The sequence below is a fragment of the Canis lupus genome, chromosome 38 (assembly GCF_011100685.1).
Source record: "Canis lupus familiaris isolate Mischka breed German Shepherd chromosome 38, alternate assembly UU_Cfam_GSD_1.0, whole genome shotgun sequence".
Classification (NCBI taxonomy): Eukaryota; Metazoa; Chordata; class Mammalia; order Carnivora; family Canidae; genus Canis; species Canis lupus.
In genome coordinates this window covers 6,435,201-6,455,362 of record NC_049259.1, presented here as the reverse complement: position 1 = coordinate 6,455,362, position 20,162 = coordinate 6,435,201, and the positions used below count along the sequence as shown (strand labels likewise).

Sequence of the window (20,162 nt, the reverse complement as noted above, 5' to 3'; positions counted from 1 at the left end):
TTTAGTTGAAGTTAAAACCTACATCCTATGTTAAAATTTCCAGGTACTTAGCTGTCTGAAAATTTTTTATTGAGGTATAATTGACATAACATTATTAAGTTCCAGGTATCTAGTGTAAGGACTTAATATTTTTATATATATTGCAGAATGATCACTACAGAAGTCCAATTAACATCCATTATCATACATAGTTACAAAGATTTTTTTCTTGTGGTAACTTTAAATCTCCATTCTCCTTTCAGATATGCAATACGATGTTAACTATAGTCAGTATGTTTACTTTATATCCCTCTGACGTATTTATTTGATAACTAGAAATGTGTACCATTTTCCTTTGTCACTCAAATTTTGTACATGAAAGTTTTTTTCTCCTTCCTCATTTCCTGTTTAGAATCAGTATAGTCACAGTTATAACTCAAATTGCTCCTATAAACACACATCATGAGAATGTGTACAAAATTAATTTCTCCCCAGCCCAACTGGCTTCAGACTTAAAATTTAAGTATTTTTCAGAAGTATTTATCTTTATGTTATTAATATGAGTAGGTGTGCCACTTTTAGAGATCATGATTATTATTTTTTTAATCTTTATACTTCTTGTATTGGCTGTCATTTCCAGAAGAAAAATGGCAATGTTAAAATTGTTTTAAATAACTTTCAATGCTGTGTACATTAGTAAGGCTTAAAATGAACCATGGGTAAGTGATTTTTTCAGAATGCTGTCAAGTTTATGAACACTATTATTAGCATGGCAAATAATGAGTGGTTTTGCTAGTGATTTCTGGATGTCTGCCTTTGCTCATGACAGAAGGATATCCACCATGCTTTCCTCTCATTTTAAATTTCATATGCCAGATTCTCGTGATTTATTTGTACTGCTGATATTGTGTTGTTTGCATCTGTGAATTGTGAGTGGACTTTGTTCTCAGGGTCATCACACTTTTATGTAGTATACATTATCTTAAATTAACTATCCTTCATTAAAAATGCGCTGTGTGCATTTATGTCTGTATGGAGGTGCAATTGTTCTCAGCCCCCTTGCTCTGGTAGACTCTGCTTGTGTCCTTTTTAACAAGTTCCTTTTCTCTTTTCCTGTGCAGTACTAGACTTAAATATAGTCATTTTAATAACATATTTTCAAGGGGAAAATTTGTTTTCTCTCTTCCTCATACAGGGTCATGAGTTAAGACAGAATATCTAAAAACATTTATTGCAGAATTCACATAGTTTAAAAACATGTAGTAAAATGTTGTTTTGAAGAAACAGTGGTCACCCTATCCTATAGTGATTCTCAGGTTTTTTTCAGTCATGCTGGTTATTAAAATGGGTAAATTGTTTACAGACTCACTTAAACACTGCTGGGTATTTTAGCATTTTAAAGATCGTTCATTCTGCTTTTCATCAAGTAGGTGAAAGCAAATGGAAGGACCCAACATTATATACACTGTATAATGTTTTAGAGGCTGAGTGGTATCATGGTCATTAGTTGGAGAGAAGGGGGTTAAATGTATTCTATGATACCTTTCTCTAGTGTTTGATACTCTGTCATGGTACTTGTTAAATAGAGGTTGTCAGATTGTCCAGTTACCTTATGTAATTAGTGACTAAATCTTGGCATTTGTTATGAATTTAGACTTTTGCTCACTATGCTTTCATTTTAATTATTTGAAGAAATTCTGGATTGAAGATATTATAAATTTGCTTTTGTCAGGTGCTATAGTAATATAACAAGTCTAAAGTTGATTTTTACTTTTTTATTATTACTTTTTTTTAAAAGATTTTATTTATTAAAGACAGCAGGAGTGGGGATGTGAGGGTCAGAGGGAGAGGGAGAAGTAGGCTCCCTACTGAGCAGGGATCCCAAAGCATGGCTCCATCCCAGGATCCCAGGGATCCTGACGTGAGTGGAAGGCATTTAACCCACTGAACTACCCAGACAACCTGGGTGATTTTTACGTTAAATTCTCAGTTCAAGGATTTCTGGTCCACAAGCATAGCATAAATTCAAATTCAGAACAGACCAGAGTGACATTGGGGTAGGCCCTGGGCTGACCGATTATCTAGAACTCCTTTTTCCTCCCCTCCTCTAGAGCCAGATCAAGATGGGTACACTTCCTTAAAGCTTATTTGGAATGTTTTCCTCCTAGTTCATCCTTCTGTTGATTGTTTATCTCTTGTAAAGTTCTAGTTCTGGTTCCTTTTTGTCCTTCCTTTGTGTGGGTGGTAAAAACCAAGTCTCAAGAAAGTGTTTCTATCTTCCATTTTCATTCACTGCAGTACCAGTAATTTCTGGCCCATGACTATTTCCTTTCCAGCTCAACTGTGCACTTCAGGTGCATGTTACATTTTATCTGACATTTCTTGGAAGGGTTTTTATACTTACTGGAACTAGAATTTTATAAGGTATTTAATCTGTCTGTACTGAGTTTGTTCATTCAACACTATAGAGCAATAACTAAAAATCAAAGTGCTATGTAGATAAACTACAAGCTCAACCTTCTCAGAGCTCACATGATAGTGGTGTTAGTATGTTAGGAGTCATTTATTGCAACTGATGGGATATAAAATATGTTCTAGCATTTAGTATAAAATATCTCAGGAACACCTGAGTGGCTCAGTGGTTGAGCCTCTGCCTTTGACTCAGGTTGTGATCGCAGGGTCCTAGGGTTGAGGCGCACATCATCTCACATCAGACTCCCACAGGAAGCCTGCTTCTCCCTCTGCCTATGTCCCTGCCTCTTTATCTGTATCTCTCATGAATAAATAAATAAATTCTTAAAAAAAAAGTCTTAATGCTTTATTATTTGAAAGTACAGTGAAAAGTATAATTTTTCTTTGATACTAATTTACAAACTTAAATCACATCTTGAAGATAAGTTCAAAATCAAATTAGACCTCAGCAATAATTAAATCCACCATTAAAAACTTCGCCTAGCTCCTCTCACAAAGTATGTGGTGTTAGTGAGAACATACATAACTGTAGTGATGTGTTTTTTTTGTTTTTTTTTTTTTTTTACTAATCTAAAGAAATACTTGAAATTTATTATTTTCTAGGTTTTGAGACCTAAAAAGGATTGTCAGAATACATTCTTACCCTGAATGAAAATGCCAAGAGATAGCCTTAAAGCCCACTGTGGTAGTTAGTTGCAGAGCAGGAAATGCAACGAGGTTTCTCAAACACCAGTCTAGTTACTTTAACCTTTAGTAAGGGAGATTCTTAACAAACATTCAGATTAAGAAATTGGGTTTTAGGGGCGCCTGGGTGGCTTATTCAGTTAAGTGACTCTTGATTTTGGTTCAGATCATGATCAGGGATCATGATCTCACATTTGTGAGATGGATCCCCACATGAGATGAAGCCTCGCTTCACTTGAGGCTCTGGGCTCCGTGGTGACTCAGCTTTGAGGATTTTCTCTCTCCCTTTACCCTTCTCCCTGCTCATGTGTGTGCACACTCGCTATGCTCTCTCTCTCTCTCTCTCTAAAATTTTTTTTTTTTTAAATGGGGTTTTATTCTGGAACAGAATACTTTCCCGCAACATATTTAGGGCCTTATATTCACTGTTAATTGCAATAACAATATTTTGTAATTTGGCCTAACATTGAAAATTCTTGTTAAATATTTTTAGTGGTAACTAGGAAAATATTTTCAGTCAGTAACCTAATTAGTATCCAAAAAAAGAATGTGAATGCTCTGCCTTCTTTCTCAGTAAAATAACAGTGACAATTCTTAGTGAAAGAAAACAAAAGCAACCTGACCTCCAAAAAGAAAATTCATACTGCTTCTAAATAACTTATGACTAATTAAAAATGAGATACAAAATAAGTTGTGAAACTAGCTGATTCCAGGTTTTACCAAATGTGGAATTGAATTTAAGTACCTTATGACTTAAATAGCTGTATAAAAAAAAAATCTATGTAATGTGGCACAAATATATCTCTACAGTATTTTTTCTTCAGTACTTTTGAATGAAATTTTCACTGAGTTTTTTTCCATTAACAGTAGGGAAAGAAGGAGTTTTTTATGTTTTATATTTCATTAGACTTTTATTGTTTATAGTGTTCTTACAGTGGTATAGATTACTCAAGTAATTCCTCAAGTCATCTACAGTTGAGTGAAATAGAAATATAGTTATTTTGATCCTCTTTGAAATCAATTTGATTATGCAACAAACTGTCAGACTCATGCAGAAGTGGGTTTCATTAACCACTTTCAAATTTTTCTTAGTTTTTGTTTGAGCATTCATGTGTCTTTCCACCTTCTAGTGAGTGTACAAGAATAGTGTTTTCATTGTTTATATTCTCTGAAATATGATAGACATCTATGTTTTTGTTTTGTGATGGCTTCTGTGTTTTATAATCTGGCACCCAGTTGGAATTTACAATTCCAAGTAAATTGTGAATTCTTTAGAGAAGAGGGCCTGTTCCTCCGTTGTTATTTCTACATCCATTCTTGAAAATGGATTTGCCCAATAATGGATATTAAATAAATGTCTAGGAAACAGAATAGGTGAGAGGAACACATTGAGAAAATTGGAGAATGTACTTGTATTACCTGAAATTCAGAGTTTGGTTTTTGTATGTGTTTGTACAAGCTGTAAATTCATTTAGTGTATTTATGTCTAATTTTAAGTTCCTTCTTTGATATATGATAGTTATATCTGTATCTGGGATTTGATTTTAGTTCCTATGAAGTGTCATTGTACTTGGTCTTGGATTTTTGGCACTTGCTGTTACTATCAGGTGATTTTTTTTTAAGGCCCTTTCTAGCTAGTTCTTTGATTCTATGATTTGTGAATTTGGTATTTCCAACTCACAATTTTTAGTAATTGACAGCTATTTATGTTTTTTATAAATATACCTTAATGGTTACAGAAAATTCATGGTAAGTTTTTGGAATGTTAAACAAGAAATTCTGCCTTCAGCTTTTCACTGTCCAGAACCTTTGCGATGCTCATCTGAATGTATTACAAATCTAAATGTTAATTGTTTATAACGGAAGATGGTAAACAGTGCAAAGAAATCACAAAGTAAACTTTAGCGTTTTTCTCCCTAGATTTATAACAGAGAAACCAAACAATTAAATAGACCACATTCTTAGGATAGACTGAGCCTAATTTTTCTTCTAAGTATAAAACACTCCCTTCATTGTTTAACACCTCATTGCAACTGACATCTCCCCTACAGTTTGAGTCAGCTGGAGGCTTTGCTATGTAATTAATGCATAATTGAAACCTCCTCCACACAATTATGGTACTGGCTGTACCCCATAGCTCATTTTGGCATAGATTCTATTTGGTTTCATTTAAAATTAAGGATTTTTCAGTTTTTTAGCTCTTCAATAAGTAAATGAAACAAGACAAAACCCAACTTCACTTTTGACATCCCTAAATAACAAAATTAAGGTTATATTATGAAGTATTAAAAAGTACATTTTATATAGAATTATAAATGTGATCTTGAGTGAAGTTTTAGTAAGACTCTTAAGTTTATTTAAAATAAAATGATTGGATGGCACTTGTGAAACTGGCCATGATAGCATCCTCACAGGACAGAGTTCTAAAGGGAGAGATTGCACATCGAGGGTGCTTCAGAGATATGTAGAGGGTTCTTCCTTGTATCAGTCAAATACTCTTGAGCACATTCATAGGAGAAAACTACTTGAGGCCTGGGGAGGAAACAGGCAGAACAATTACTGGAGTTCATGCAGGACCATGAATAGTTTATTCTCAGCAGTCACAGGTAATGCAAAAAGATTCAACCACTTTGGAAAACAAACATAGGAGTTTCTTTCTTTCTTTCTTTCTTTTTTTTTTTCTCATTATGTTGAAGATACCATTGCACTATATTCTATCTTCTTGTCTTGGTTCATAGGTCACCTGTTAGTGTGATAATCAGTCCTTTGAAGGAAATCTGCTTTACCTGGTCATTTTAAAGACTAATTTAAACTTGCTTATCTGTTCTACCTAGATGTAGTTTTCTTATATATTCCATTTTGGGATTCATTTAGAATTAAGTGTATGGATTTGTGTTTTGTGTCAGTTCTGAGTCCTGGCCCCTTAGCTCTGTGTAATCCCCATCCCCTTTCCTCTCCTCTTTCTAGGACTTTTTCAGTTTTAGTGGCTCTGATTCGTTCTTTTTCAAATCTTTGGTCTTCTTTAAAATATTTTTTTCTCCTATCTATTTTGCAGGCTTGTTTTATGAGCTTTGATCTTTGCTAATTCCATTATTAGTTACCTTTTTCTTTTGACAGTTGTTTGTTTCATGAAACCTGTTTGCTTCATGAAACCTCTTGTTTGTGTGTTTAGTTTTTTAGTACATTTCATGTTTTTCATTGTCTTCATTTACTGTTCATTTTCCTTGGAATTGTTTTCTGTGGAAATTCTTTGAGTTCCAAAATGAAGGTGGGGCTCGGCTCACATGGGGGTGGAAGGGTACTCCAGGAAAGGTTTGCATTTGTATTCGCTAAGTACCTGGGAACATTGCCAGTTTTACATCACTTTGAATTAAATTTTCAGTTTGAGGTTTTTTTCTAACATCCAGACATTGTCTTGTCTTGTCTTGTCTTTTCCTTTCCTTTCCTTTCCTTTCCTTTCCTTTCCTTTCCTTTCCTTTCCTTTCCTTTCCTTTCCTTTCCTTTCCTTCTTTTTTTCCTCTACTTTACAAATTTCAATTTCTTTAATTTAGGAAAAAGGAAATATTTTTAACCGGAAAATATTCATAAACTTGCTCTGTTTTTAAAATAACATAAATTCTGGAACTTATTTAGCTATATCATTTATTTGAATTGTATTCTTTGACAGTACTAGTACAGTTATTTAAGTAGAACTGTATTTGTTTAAATAGTAATAACTTTAGTCATATCAAAATATGCCTTTACTCATGTAATATAAAGTGGAATAAATAAATTGCAATTATTGGATGTCAATGAACATCATAATCTTTCTCCAAATCACATATATTCACCCATCACATTAGTTGTGTAATTCTGGTTATGTTTGTTAGAACACTTTTAGTTATAAATGATAAATACCAACTCAAAGTAGCTTTATCAAAAAATAACTTACTGATTCAACATAACGGAACAGTCCTGGCTTCTGACATAGCTAGACTCAGTGCTGAAATGATGTAATAAGGAGCTGGTCTCTCCATCTCTCATCTCCCCACTCAGGGTCAAGGCTACTAATCACAGTAGAAAGAGAGTGTCTGTTTCCCAATAATTCCAGCAAAAATTCCAGGATTAAGACTCTTTGGCTTACCTTGGATAATGTGTTGATTTCTCAGTCAGTCATTGTGATCAGGGTGGTTAATTCTTCCTTCAAATTTGCAATTCTGAATTTGATCTTCTTTGCTGTTGCCAGGGTATTGATAAGGCCTGGGGTGGGGGTATAAGAAAAAGAGTGGGCAGTGGATTTATTTCTAGTTTACCGTTATACTGTGCTTAATCCCTGAGAATCCAACCTTTATGAAAGAAGGAACTTCTGTTAGGTTCCCTCCCTTGAGCAGAATTTGAGCTTTATTTCTTACTCTAGGAGTAAGTGAAATCTAGTAAAAAAAGCTTAAGTTAAATTAGTTTGCTAGTGTCTTCCGTGGGTAGAGAAGTCTACATTGTTATTCTAACTTTAAGTTTATGAGAGTAGGATAAAAGATCTGTCCTTATGTTACCACATGAGATCAGGGCTGAAAAACATTTTGAAATACAGCTGTATTTACTATAGTGAAGGCTACTATTCTAAAGACCAAGGTGTATTCAGAAATTAAAATACTAGAGCATGTAAAAATTATAGGGTGGTAGTTAAATAAAGAACCATGTTAATGACTCTGAACTTCAGTAAAACTTATATCAACAAACACTTGAACATGCAAATGGTATGTAACTCATTTTTTCCTAATGCATTAGAAGTTGCATTAGATATTTAATAGATTTTTTAAAGATATTATAGATCACTCATTTGTACATGTATATCATGTACATTTGTATTTGTACATCATTAAAGATTATAAGTAATTTTGCATAAGTAATTTTATACTTTTACATTAAAATTTCAAAAGATAGAGAAGAGTGAGATACATTATTATATTTCAGAATGTAAACATTTTAATCCCATCTAGATAATAGAATGGTTGAGATAAATTAAAGCATCTTTCTCTTGTGAGACCACTTTGTATCTTGAACATATACTTCAAGAGGGCAGGAACTATGTTTTGAACAACTATGTATATTGTGTAACAGCATGATGTATTACTGTTCACTTAATACATTTTTGTTGTAATTTTATATTAAAACTTTTTAACAATGCGTGTATGTTAATTTTAAAGTGTTTAATTATTCAGTGTTAGTATTATATTTGGCATTTTCTAAGTGGGCTTGATTAATAAATCACCAAAATCCAAAATAGGGAGTAAAGTGATTATCTGAAGGACATTTTTAAATGATATGGAAATCTTAACTTTTCCACCAGATTCTGACGTGGATATGTAAAACAGCTCAGAAATGAAGTTCCAATAATCACAATCACCATCTACTAAAAACTTGGATAAATACAAGACTAGTATTACTAATGATGAATCCAGCATGTGATACTGAAATTTTTCAAAAGACTACCAAGTGCAAGCTCTCGTGTATATCCTATTTATCTGTCTTAAACTTTTTTTTTTTTAATTTTTATTTATTTATGATAGAGAGAGAGAGAGAGAGAGAGATGCAGAGACATAGGCAGAGGGAGAAGCAGGCTCCATGCACCAGGAGCCCAACGTGGGATTTGATCCCGGGTCTCCAGGATCGCACCCTGGGCCAAAGGCAGGCGCTAAACCGCTGAGCCACCCAGGGATCCCCTGTCTTAAACTTCAGAAGCCGAATTACTCTCAATGTAAAATATGCTAATAGAGTGTATTAGGAGTATGCTTTAAAAAAAAAAAAAAAAAAAGACTGTTTTGAAATGCTTTGTGAACACCAACATTCTAGAACTGGCAACAGCTCTGCAGATTCTTAAATTATTTTTGAGAATATGTTGATGATAGAGAATTGAATCACATGGTAGAGTTGATAATTTACTAAATTACTACCAGTATTTATACTAAGACAATTGGCATACATTTATTTAATTTCCTCCTTTAAAATTTGCGAAGCAACCGTGAAATGAGATAGCATTTCTTAATTATGCTAAGTCATAATCCATGAAATAGGAGAGTTTTGTGAAACTCTTGGACAGACTAAGTCACCTCTCTGGGAGGAAGCCACATCATCTTCATTTCAGGTGATCTTTTGGTTTATCATAGAATTTCCTTTTCCTAGCATTTGAAAAATCAAGGAATAGTTTGGTCTTTTATGTAACTTTGGAAAATGCTAAGTGATAAATGAATGAATATAAATTGTGTCTGTGTGTGAGAGATACACATACAGACATACACACCAATTTACGGCCTATGTGAGCTGAATACTGTTGGTTATTAGAGGTATTATACTCTCCACTCATTGTGATCTATACATGCAGAGGAGTTTATTTTTTTTTTTTTTTAATTTTTATTTATTTATGATAGAGAGAGAGAGAGAGGCAGAGACATAGGCAGAGGGAGAAGCAGGCTCCATGCACCAGGAGCCCGACGTGGGATTCGATCCCGGGTCTCCAGGATCGTGCCCTGGGCCAAAGGCAGGCGCCAAACCGCTGCGCCACCCAGGGATCCCTGCAGAGGAGTTTATTAAAAAAAAAAGTTTGATCTAACTATCAATATAATTTTTTTTACCATTTGTATCACTAAAACATTTGACCTTTTCTCATCTTTTTTCAAAGATTTGTCCCATCAGATGAAAAGAAGAAACAAGGCTGCCAACGAGAAAATGAAACTTTAATACAGAGAAGAAAAGATCAGATGCAACCAGGGGGCACGGCAATCAGTGTCACAGTTCCTTATAGAGTAGTAGACCAGCCTCTTAAACTTATGCCTCAAGACTGGTAAGATGATCTATTCTTTTATGTAGTCACTAATTTTTTTTTTGTATAATTAAAAAGTATCACATTTTGTCATGAGTTCTTTGTGTGTGTGTGTCATGAGTTCTAAATAGAAACTATCACTGAAAACCATGTTAATGTCTAAGTTGGTCATTAATAATGTCCACAGTTTAGTAAAGCCGAAATAAATTTGTATTTTGGGTAGCTAAGCTTTATTTTACTTATAAGAAACACTAATTTCAGGGGTACCTGCGTGGCTCAGTCGGTTAAGCGTCTGACTTGGGCTTAGGTCATGATCTCAGGGTCCTGGGATTGGGTCTTCTACTGTCTCCCCCCACTCAGTGGGGAGTCTGCTTGTCCCTCTGCCCCTCCCCCAACTCATGTACGCACTTGTTCTCTCTCTTTCAAATAAATAAAATCTTAAAAAAAAAAAGAAACACTAGCTTCTGGAAAACTTAGTAAAAAATTATTTACACTGTTTATTTGTTCTGGATCAGCCTTTAGAGCAAAACTTCAAATAGACTAATGTTTTGAAAGATTATAGTTCTGGATTTTTTATTTGGAGAATTCACATTTTTGACTAAGAAATGATAAATGAGAGGATTGTTACTTTTATTGTAGAGAATAATTTAATAAAAAGAATAAGCACTCTGGTTAAGCCCTTTGATTGCATTAAAATGTCCTTTAATAAAATATAAAGCCTTTTATAACATAGTGCCTATAAACTCAGATACATGAATTATTTTATTAATCTAAGCTGGAATAAAAATACAGAGTCTGAGAGTGCATCTCTGTCACATAACACAACACATTGATGCATTAGCTGAAATTTACCTTTGAAGTACTCATTAGTCTTCACACATTAAGAAGTCAAGGCATTGAGAATATAAGTATGTTAAAAATTTATTATATGAAGGAAGATGAGAATTTCAGATATCAAGTTTAAAAATTGTAGGAAGTAGGAAAATTACAACATTTGTATCATATTTTTGCAGTTATTTGCAGAAAAAATTACAAACACCATACAGGTGCTGTCACCTTTCTACAAAATATTGCTTGTATATATTAGCTAGATAACCTAGTCATTGGTGTCCTAACCTAGGAATAATATTTTTCTTATCTTCTTTCCTTTCCTTTCCTTTTCTCTTTTCTTTCTCTGTTAATTGTCCCTTCAAGAATTCACTGAGTAGTATTTATATTATCCTGCTTACCTGTTAATAACCCTGTGAGACCAAGTAGGATCTAGGTGATGTCTCTCCAACAAATTTCCTTTAGTTTGGCAGGTACCTTGGGCTTTTAACTATTGTATGGCACAAGTTACATCATGAAATTAAGAGGCCATTTAATAATGTGCTCCATTACCAAAGATAGTTTTGGCACTATAGGGCACATATCCTATGCAAGGAGGAAATTTTTTATTTAAGATTTAATTTTAGCCTTAGAGATTTTGAGCAGATTAAGATTTTTAAGCTGTGGTTTTTCACAATAACTTGAATTGTTGCAGTAGGTCTTTTACTTGAATAGAAGATAACCTGGTTTAATGCTTTGTTGGCTGTATAGAGTTTTCATCTAATGCAGTGGTTATCAAAGTGTGTGATCTGTGGACCTCTGGGCATTCCTAAAACCATTTTAAGGAGTTGTAAGGTTAAAACTATTTCCGTAATAGTACTGAGATGGCTGTTGTCATGATTTATCAGTCCTCACACAGGAACAGTAGCATAACCAGTGCACAAGAGTAATCATTCCCTCCATTTCTCCTCCTCATTCTTCTTCTCTCCATCTCTCTTCTGACTCATGGATTGTCCGTGTGCTTCTGTTTCCTCATCTGTAAAATGGGGGCAATAATAGTACCCACTTCATTAGATTGTTTGGAAGATTCAATGTGTTAACATATGTACAAGATAAGGTGCTTAGAACAATACTGGCCCATAGTGAATGCTCATAGTATGTCTTAATGTTAACTATTACTGTTTATATTATGGTTTTGTTCCCACTTCTTTAGTTCTATGCTTAAACTGCTTATGGCCTTTGTATTTATAATGATTTCTCAATTTAATTAAATAATTTGTGAACTAATGAAATATGAAGGCCTAGAGAAAGATTTGTTCTTTTTATGAAAACAAAATTGAACGGTTGGAAAGACAAATTGCTTTAAAAACCCCAGATAGGGGTGCCTCGGTGGCTCAGTTAGTTTAAGCATCTGACTCTTGATCTCAGCTCAGGTCTTGATCTGAGTCATGAGTTCAAGCCCCATGTTGGGCTTAAAAAATAAAGAGAATGCTAGTAGAATTTAGGGTGAGTGAAACAATTGTAAACAATTGGAAAAATTGAAGTCTAATGACTTTTATACTCAGATTACTTTCTAAATAATAGAAGAACTCAAAAATAAGACTTTGAGGTTCCAGAAAATGGTTGGTGAGTTACTATAATTTATAATGTTTTTAGTTAAAGTAAAGCGTTTAAGATGTATTTGAATTTTAGATGATTTCCTTTTAAAACCAACTTTTTCAATTAATAGATCAAGTCATGTTCCCTAAAAAATGGGCCCTTATTCTAGAAGAAGGGCAGATTAAAAGGTTAAAAAAGATTGCATATAAGGATTGTGTTGTGTAATTATGTTTAAAAGACTTAGGTGCAAAAACAGATGCATAAGAAGTATAACAATCATTAATACACCCTAATGATAACATTGTAACAAAGAGTTACTCTAATGTACTCTGTCTCACAGATTTGTTGACAGGAGACTATGCCACATGAATAATTGAAACCTTTCCTTAAGGATTTACAGTAATCAGAGTTCATGTTTGAGATATTGTCTCAACCCTTGAGCTCTAACTCTGTCCCTTTTCTATTTATAGGGATCGGGTTGTAGCAGTTTTTGTGCAAGGTCCTGCATGGCAGTTCAAAGGTTGGCCATGGCTTTTGCCTGATGGATCACCAGTTGACATATTTGCTAAAAGTAAGATTCTCTTTATTTTTACTGCCTATCCAATATAGAAATGCTTTTGCATTATGTACAAGAAAGCCACATATGGCTCTGCATATATGATATATACATTAAGACATGCTCATTTTTAAGCACCTGAGAAATATTTTTAAAGTATTTTTTCAGACATTAATATTTGTTTAATGTACTTATGTCTAAAAGTAAATTACCGTATCCTATTCCCACATTGGGTCACTTAAAAAAGGATTAATTTGTTGCACATCCATACATTTTTATTAAAATTGATGGCTAGTTTTTAAAGGGGTTGACTTTTGCTGAATAGTAATGTATAGCTAGAACTTAAAGAGCCATATGACTTTTTACTGGCTATTTCCATTGTCCGGAATGATTATAGTATGCATGATGTTTTTTGTTTTTTGTTTTTTTTTTTCATTCAAGCATAAATTCAAGTATTGTCTCCTTTAGAGAATCCTTCTCTGGCCAACCAGTAAATAACCATTACTTTCTCCCAGTTACTCTTTAAGCTCCTTTTTATGATAGTACTTACTGTTGTTTGATATTATCTTATTTATATCTTTATTTTAAGTCTTCCTTGGCTATAAGGCTAACTTCTTGGTGGGAAGAGCCCTTTTCTGCCTTGTTTACCCTTGAATTATCACAGAAGAGTGCCTGTCATAGAGGAAGCATTCAGTAGATCATCTGTTAAATGAATATTTCACGTGGCTTATATCTTTTGGTATATTGGAGATTAATTTATTAATTTAGTCTGGTTTTTGCAGTAGAGATATTCCAATTATTATTTAATTCGAGTACCCAATTAAGTTAGTAACCATAGTAAATTTTTTTTTCAAAAGCATTCTCATGAAACAAGTATGTTTATTAGAAATGACAACTTCGATTATTATGAATGTGAAGTGTGCTACTGTAAAATCCAGCCATTTTAAAAGCAACTTCAGATTTTGTTGGCAGTTACTAAACCATTCTCCCAAGATAGAAACTACTGCCCAAGCTTGAAAGTTTTAATCATTTGTTCTGCTCTACTTTCATTCTAGACAATGATTCTAATATTACTAATATTATGATAGATTTTTATGTTATTTCTGAAACTTGAATAATACACAGTTGATAAATAGAAAGTTAAAGGTGGAGCGAGAACGGGAATTTAAATAAAATGTGAACACAAATGTTTTACCTACTTGCTTGCCTTTTTGAATAGTGTTGTAACAATAACAAAAAAATGATTAAAAGGTCTTCAAGATGTAAATGCTGTCTAAATTTCAGAATGTAACGATGTTAGTAATTGTTTTTTTCAGATTGTTAGTCTTCTGAAACTTAGATAAGAACTTGAGACTTTTTTAATAGTTAGCAATTAGCGATTTTATTCCATGAATTATTCTTTCTTTTCAATCTTCCTTCCTTAATGAACATTTAAAATGAAAGTCCCTTCCATCTTAAAACCCTTTCTCTTGACCTTAACTCTAGCTCCTCTTTTTTCTTTTACTTGAATTATCTCTACTAACTTATTTTCTCTTTGGTTCTCAATTCACTGTTTGGCTCCTTTGCTCTCTACTAAACTATTCTCACCAAACTTATCAGTGATTCAAATACTATATACTTTTGAGCTCCTTAAGGGAATTTGATTCTCTTGACTTGGTTCTTTCTTTTTAAAACGTTCTTTTCCAAAGACTCGTATACTCTTTCTCAGATTCTCTAGCTTCCTTTGGCTTTCAGCTAACTACCTGTTTATGTTTTGTTTCTCTTCTCCTTTATTATTGATACTCTCTCAAGGAGATCTGATAGCTTTCAATTACCATGTTTAATCTTCCCTTTATTCTAAGTTTGGTCTCTAGTTTTATATTCTGGGCCTATGTATCTCACTTAATTAGCAGATAACGCCTATGTGAGACCCTATTGGTACATCAGACTCAACCTGTTCTAAATGGAGTTGATTATCTTATATTCTCCCTCATTCCCATACTGTTTCTTTTCCGCAATTAGTTGGTTTCCTTGCTTTTTACTTGCCTTTTCTAGGTTTTTACCCTTTCCCCCATCACACACATAGAAAATGATAACATCTATATAGCATGGGGAAAAACTGAGGGTATTTAGGACCATCTATATGGGCCCTGGTAGAAAACTTATATTTTCTTCATATTGCATAATATAGTAGACTACAAAATTTTAGAGAAGATATTAAGTATAAATTTTATAAATTGTATAAAATTGATAGTTACCATTGAGAAAATTTTTTCATTAGTAATCTATATTGTGTTACTTCTTTGTCATCTGACATGCCATTATTGTACCTACAAAATACTATTCAAGACCATTGTCTTTTTTTTTTTTGCTTCTTTGTTCCTGTAAAATAATGTTGACAAGTGTCTTGCAGTTTGCACAAAATGAACAATTCTGAATTATGTGAAGTATTTTGCTTTAGTACTGATTGTGCTACCAGAGAGATGACTGACTTTCTTATAAAAGAACTTCATTTGTTCTATTTTTTGCTGAGGATTAAAAAGCTAAAAGTCTTTTTCTGAATAAGAGGTTTTATAGTAATGTCTTGATGTAAATTTGCCACCATTCCTTTAATGCTAGTAAAATATTCTGTATGGTGAGAGAAACTTTGTGCTTCTCATTTGTGATTTAAACTTTTTGGACTGTCATGTTTCACCTTAAATTATAAAAGTTGTCTATTCTGGTGGAAAAATAAATACTGTATAAACTAAATCTATTGAAATTAAGGAGTGGGGGACTGTAGGCCTTTATAGCTTTAGAGAAATCTTTTTTTTTAATCTTTTTTTTTTAAGATTTTATTTATTTATTCATGAGAGACACACGAAAGAGGTGGAGACACAGGTAGGGGGAGAAGCAGGCTCGCCGCAGGGAGCCCGATGTGGGACTCAATCCCAGGACTCTAGGATCACGCTCTGAGCCAAAGGCAGACGCTCAACCACTGAGCCACCCAGGGATCCCTAGATAAATCATTTTTTAATTTAGTTTAATTTTTTCCTCATTTTATCTGTTTCATTTTTTCCCCCAGATATACCTAATATATTTTTAAGAGTGAGGGGTACCTGGGGAGCTTGGTCGGTTAAACATCTTGTCTTTGGCTCATGTCATCCTCCCCAAGTTTCAGGATCAAGCCCTGCATTGAGTTCCTTGCTCAGTGAGGAGTCTGCTTGTCACTCTCCCTCTGCCTCGTTCCCAGCTCCTGCTCTTACTCTCTGTCAAATAAATAAACAAAATCTTCCACAAAAAAAAAAAAAAGATTTAGGGGTGCCTGGCTGGCTGGCTCACTTGGTTGGTCACCTCAGTCTTGATTTTGGCTCAGGTCATGATCTTAGGGTCATGAGATTGAGCCCTGTGTTGGGCTCCATGCTCAGCAGTGTCTGCTTGAGATTCTCTCTCTCTCTCTCTCTCTCCCTCCCTTTGACCTTCTACCTCCCCCCTCTTTCTCTAAATAGATAAATAGATATTTTTTAAAAGGATGATTTAAAGGAAATATTGAGAGAATTAGAAAAGTGAAATGTAGTAAGGAAAATAGGAAGTATTGAAATGTTGGCCTTAATTTCAAACTTTTAAAAATTAAAATTTTTTATGCATATAAATATTTTGAAAATGGGTTTTCTGAAGCTATGATATATAGCCCTTTTAATGATTCTGTGTATTAAATTTAAATTTAATTAAATTTAAATTTATTGAATTGAATTAAATTCAATTTATTGAATTGAATTAAATTCAAAATGAGTAATGTGCTGATGATGGGATCTTTAATTATATAAAAGCATAATAATTTAGAAGTAATGTTTATGTTTCTTTTTGTGGGCACTAATGATTCATTTTGGATTTCCATCAAGAATTACACCTTGATTCATTGTTAACATTGAAAGTGCATAGGCTATCAGCAGTGTGGAACAAGCAATCCATAAAGTAGTTTTCAGAAAAAATTAACAAAGTCAATCATTTTTCTCCTTAAAGACCTCAAATACTGGATGAGAATGATGATAGTAATAATTATATGTCAAGAGAAAAGTAAATTGAAAGAAAAGCTAAACATCTTGCATGTGTAATGTAAAATAAACTTCACTGGTGGTAAACTGTTTACAAAATAAACTAGCCAGGATGAGGATGATTCAACTGGATAATCAGGGACAGTGAAAGATTGAAAATAATACTTAATGGTACATTTGTTAACCTTTTGCAATATATGCCACTTGGGAGGTTTTGCCTTTTGAGTCTTTTATTTGCCCAACACCCAAAACCAACTGTTAAAAATGGAAACCAGATAATTTCACCTTCTTACTCTAAACTTTCTAGTGACTTACTATCACATTTGGAATAAATTCAGATTTTTTACCATAGCTGAATTCTACATATAGGACATTGCCAATAAAAGAAGTTATACTTGTTTATAGAATGTGCCACGGTGGCTTTCATTTCAGAGCCTTTTTACCAACTATTCCCTCTGCCTGAAATCTTCTAGATCTTTTTGCTAGACTCAGCTTTTTTTTTTTTTTTTTTAAGATTTTATTTATTTATTCATGAGAGACATGGAGACAGAGAGAGAGGCAGAGACACAGGCAGAGGGAGAAGCAGGCCCCATGCAGGGAGCCTGATGTGGGACTCGATCCGGGGTCCCCAGGATCACACCCTGGGCTGCAGGCGGCACTAAACCGCTGAGCCACTGGGGCTGCCCTAGACTCAACTTTTTATATCAATTATCTACTTCTAGGTAACCTCTCAAGAGGCCTTCCAAATTTTTCTCTTTTCATCATTTACCAAGTTCTGTTAGTTCTTACTCCCTAATTATTTCTTGAATCTTTTTCTTGCCAGGCGTCTATCTTCTCCCAAGTTTAGCAAATGTCTCTTCTGGATTACTAAATTGTATCAGTAGTCACAGCTGAACGCTTTACAGTGGTTCTCCAAACCCCTTAATATATAAGGGGCCTACAAGGCTATAACATTATTCTCAATCTGTGGTCTTACCTTTTAAACATTCTTTACATTACTTTGTATGATGCAATTCCATTAAATTTCTTTAGTTTCTAAGTGAAACCATTTCTCTTTGAGCATGTTCTTGGCTAACTGGGTCACTTTTGTTCTGTGTTTGCCTAATTCTTACTCAAACTTTTAGGTCTTAGCATTTTCTGAATTTCATGGTCTGGGTAAGGTACTTTTATGTTACTATGATATACTGCACCTTTATCATACTTTATTTGAATAGATTTTTTTTATCCTTCACCAGACCATATGTGTTTTATCTCCCTTATTCCGCATTTCACTCCCAGTAGCTGGTATGTATAAACCTTCAGTAGATATTTGTTGAATTGAATGTTTTTGAGGATGCCACAGTGCTTATTAGCGTCTATTTCAAAGATCACTTTGGTTATAATGTTTCATTTGGTTGAAGAAAGATTCATCTTTTAAAGTTTTTTGTTTTGTTTAGTTTTTTGGTTAATGTCTGTATTGGATATTTTTATTCTTTCAGAAAATATTTCTATAATTCTGATTGCAGTTTGAATTAAAAATATTATTTCCCCCCATATAGTTAAAGCCTTCCATCTCAAATATGATGAAGTTCGTCTAGATCCAAACGTTCAGAAATGGGATGTAACAGTATTAGAACTCAGCTATCACAAACGTCATTTGGATAGACCAGTTTTCTTACGATTCTGGGAAACATTGGATAGGTAATTCTGATCCTAAAATGCACTTACTTCTGCTTTATTATAGTAATTTTCCTTTCTCCTCAGTTAGACATTAAGTTCATTAAAGTTGTGAACATATCCCCTTTTTCGAACACTGTCTGATTTGTTGCTGATCTCCAGTAGATAATTAACAAATATCTTTGTTGTATTGATTTTAGAAACAGATGGAGAAAGGGCGCATAGCTGGATAGAAAGAACAGTAAATTCTGAGTCAGAAGACCTAGATTTTCATTCTGATTTTGTGATCTGACTCTAATGAACTGTGTGACCTTTCTGAACCTTGTTTTCTGTCTATCCAAGGGGCTTGGATTAAGTGATCCCTACAGGGTTTTTTTGTGGGTTTTTTTGCCAGTATTAAAAGGTCACTGATTGGATGTGAGTTAAGGGTAGCTTGTGAAAGGAATAGAGTTTTTGAATTTAATTACTATTATAAATAGTATTCTTAAAGCCCCTTTACATTAACATCAGTTTTATAATTGGAAAATTTAAGAACAGCATATGATCACAATACCACTAAATTTATTTTTGTTTGGGTGTTCTTTAAAATGTATCACTTTCTTGGTGTAAATCTCTTGCTGAAAATTAAGGGTTTTCCAAAGTCAGAGGTAACCCAGTGATTATAACTGATGATAATATTAAAGAGAAACATTTATTATTCTAGCCAGAAGCTCTGAGATTATAGAATTTAATAGGAGGAATGTTTCTTCTGGCTTCAAAAGTTTTTATTCTGTATTTCCAAAGTACAATATCATGTTTTCACTTTTCTAGAAAACAAAAAATCCTGTTCACTTTTGAATTTTACGTTTAAAAAAATGTTAACCTATTTTTACATATAATATTCTAAAAATTCTACAATTCATGTAATCATTATAACATATTATTATTTTTCAGGTACATGGTAAAGCATAAATCCCACTTGAGATTCTGAATTTACTTGGTTTCCCCTTTTTCTGGAGATCTGGATTAAGAAGCATGGATGTACTTTGATCTAAAGACTGAAACTCAAGCTTTATGAATTTATCAAGAACTTACAAATGAAGAAGGTCACAGATCGATCTTTTATAAGACCTTATTTGATGCTTTATGCTTCAAAGGGATGATGCTTGTCATCCATATAAGCAAACTTTTTGGCTTACAACTATTTTTTTAATATTAGCCTTCTAGTCTGTAATGGAAATTGTATATTTTGATAGAAGTTTTTTCTCCATTGGTTAAATTAGCATTACTTAAAATTTGTTTCTTTAGAAAATAAATACAGGTTATAAATGTGTGTATATTTAGAGGTTATAAGGCTCTCTAAGCCACCTTGCTTCAGATTTTTCATTGCTCTATAATTCCTTTTATTGAAAATACTATGTTATGAATGGTATTAAATTTTAGTCTCTGGAACTTCCAAAACTAGCAAAGGGATATGACTATTTTGAATGAATCAGAATGTCAACCTGTATGTATACTATACCTATACTTATTCTTTATTTAAAAAAGAATGATGAAAAATCAAGAACAATTCTTCAGCTTTGGTTGACCTGTTCAGCCTTTTCAAGACTTCTTTACTTAT

General features: G+C 33.4%; 1 protein-coding gene across 1 annotated transcript in view; it reads left to right on the top strand.

Annotated features, from left to right (window-relative positions):
- CDC73 (cell division cycle 73) overlaps positions 1-19,532 on the top strand; it is a 112,116-nt gene extending 92,584 nt beyond the window's left edge. Inside the window, exons 14-17 of the mRNA NM_001081507.1 lie at positions 9,791-9,952; positions 12,808-12,908; positions 18,445-18,586; positions 19,496-19,532. Coding sequence (NP_001074976.1) covers positions 9,791-9,952; positions 12,808-12,908; positions 18,445-18,586; positions 19,496-19,532 — 442 coding nt within the window. The remainder of the gene's footprint in view (positions 1-9,790; positions 9,953-12,807; positions 12,909-18,444; positions 18,587-19,495) is intronic.
- The last annotated feature ends 630 nt before the right edge of the window (positions 19,533-20,162 follow it).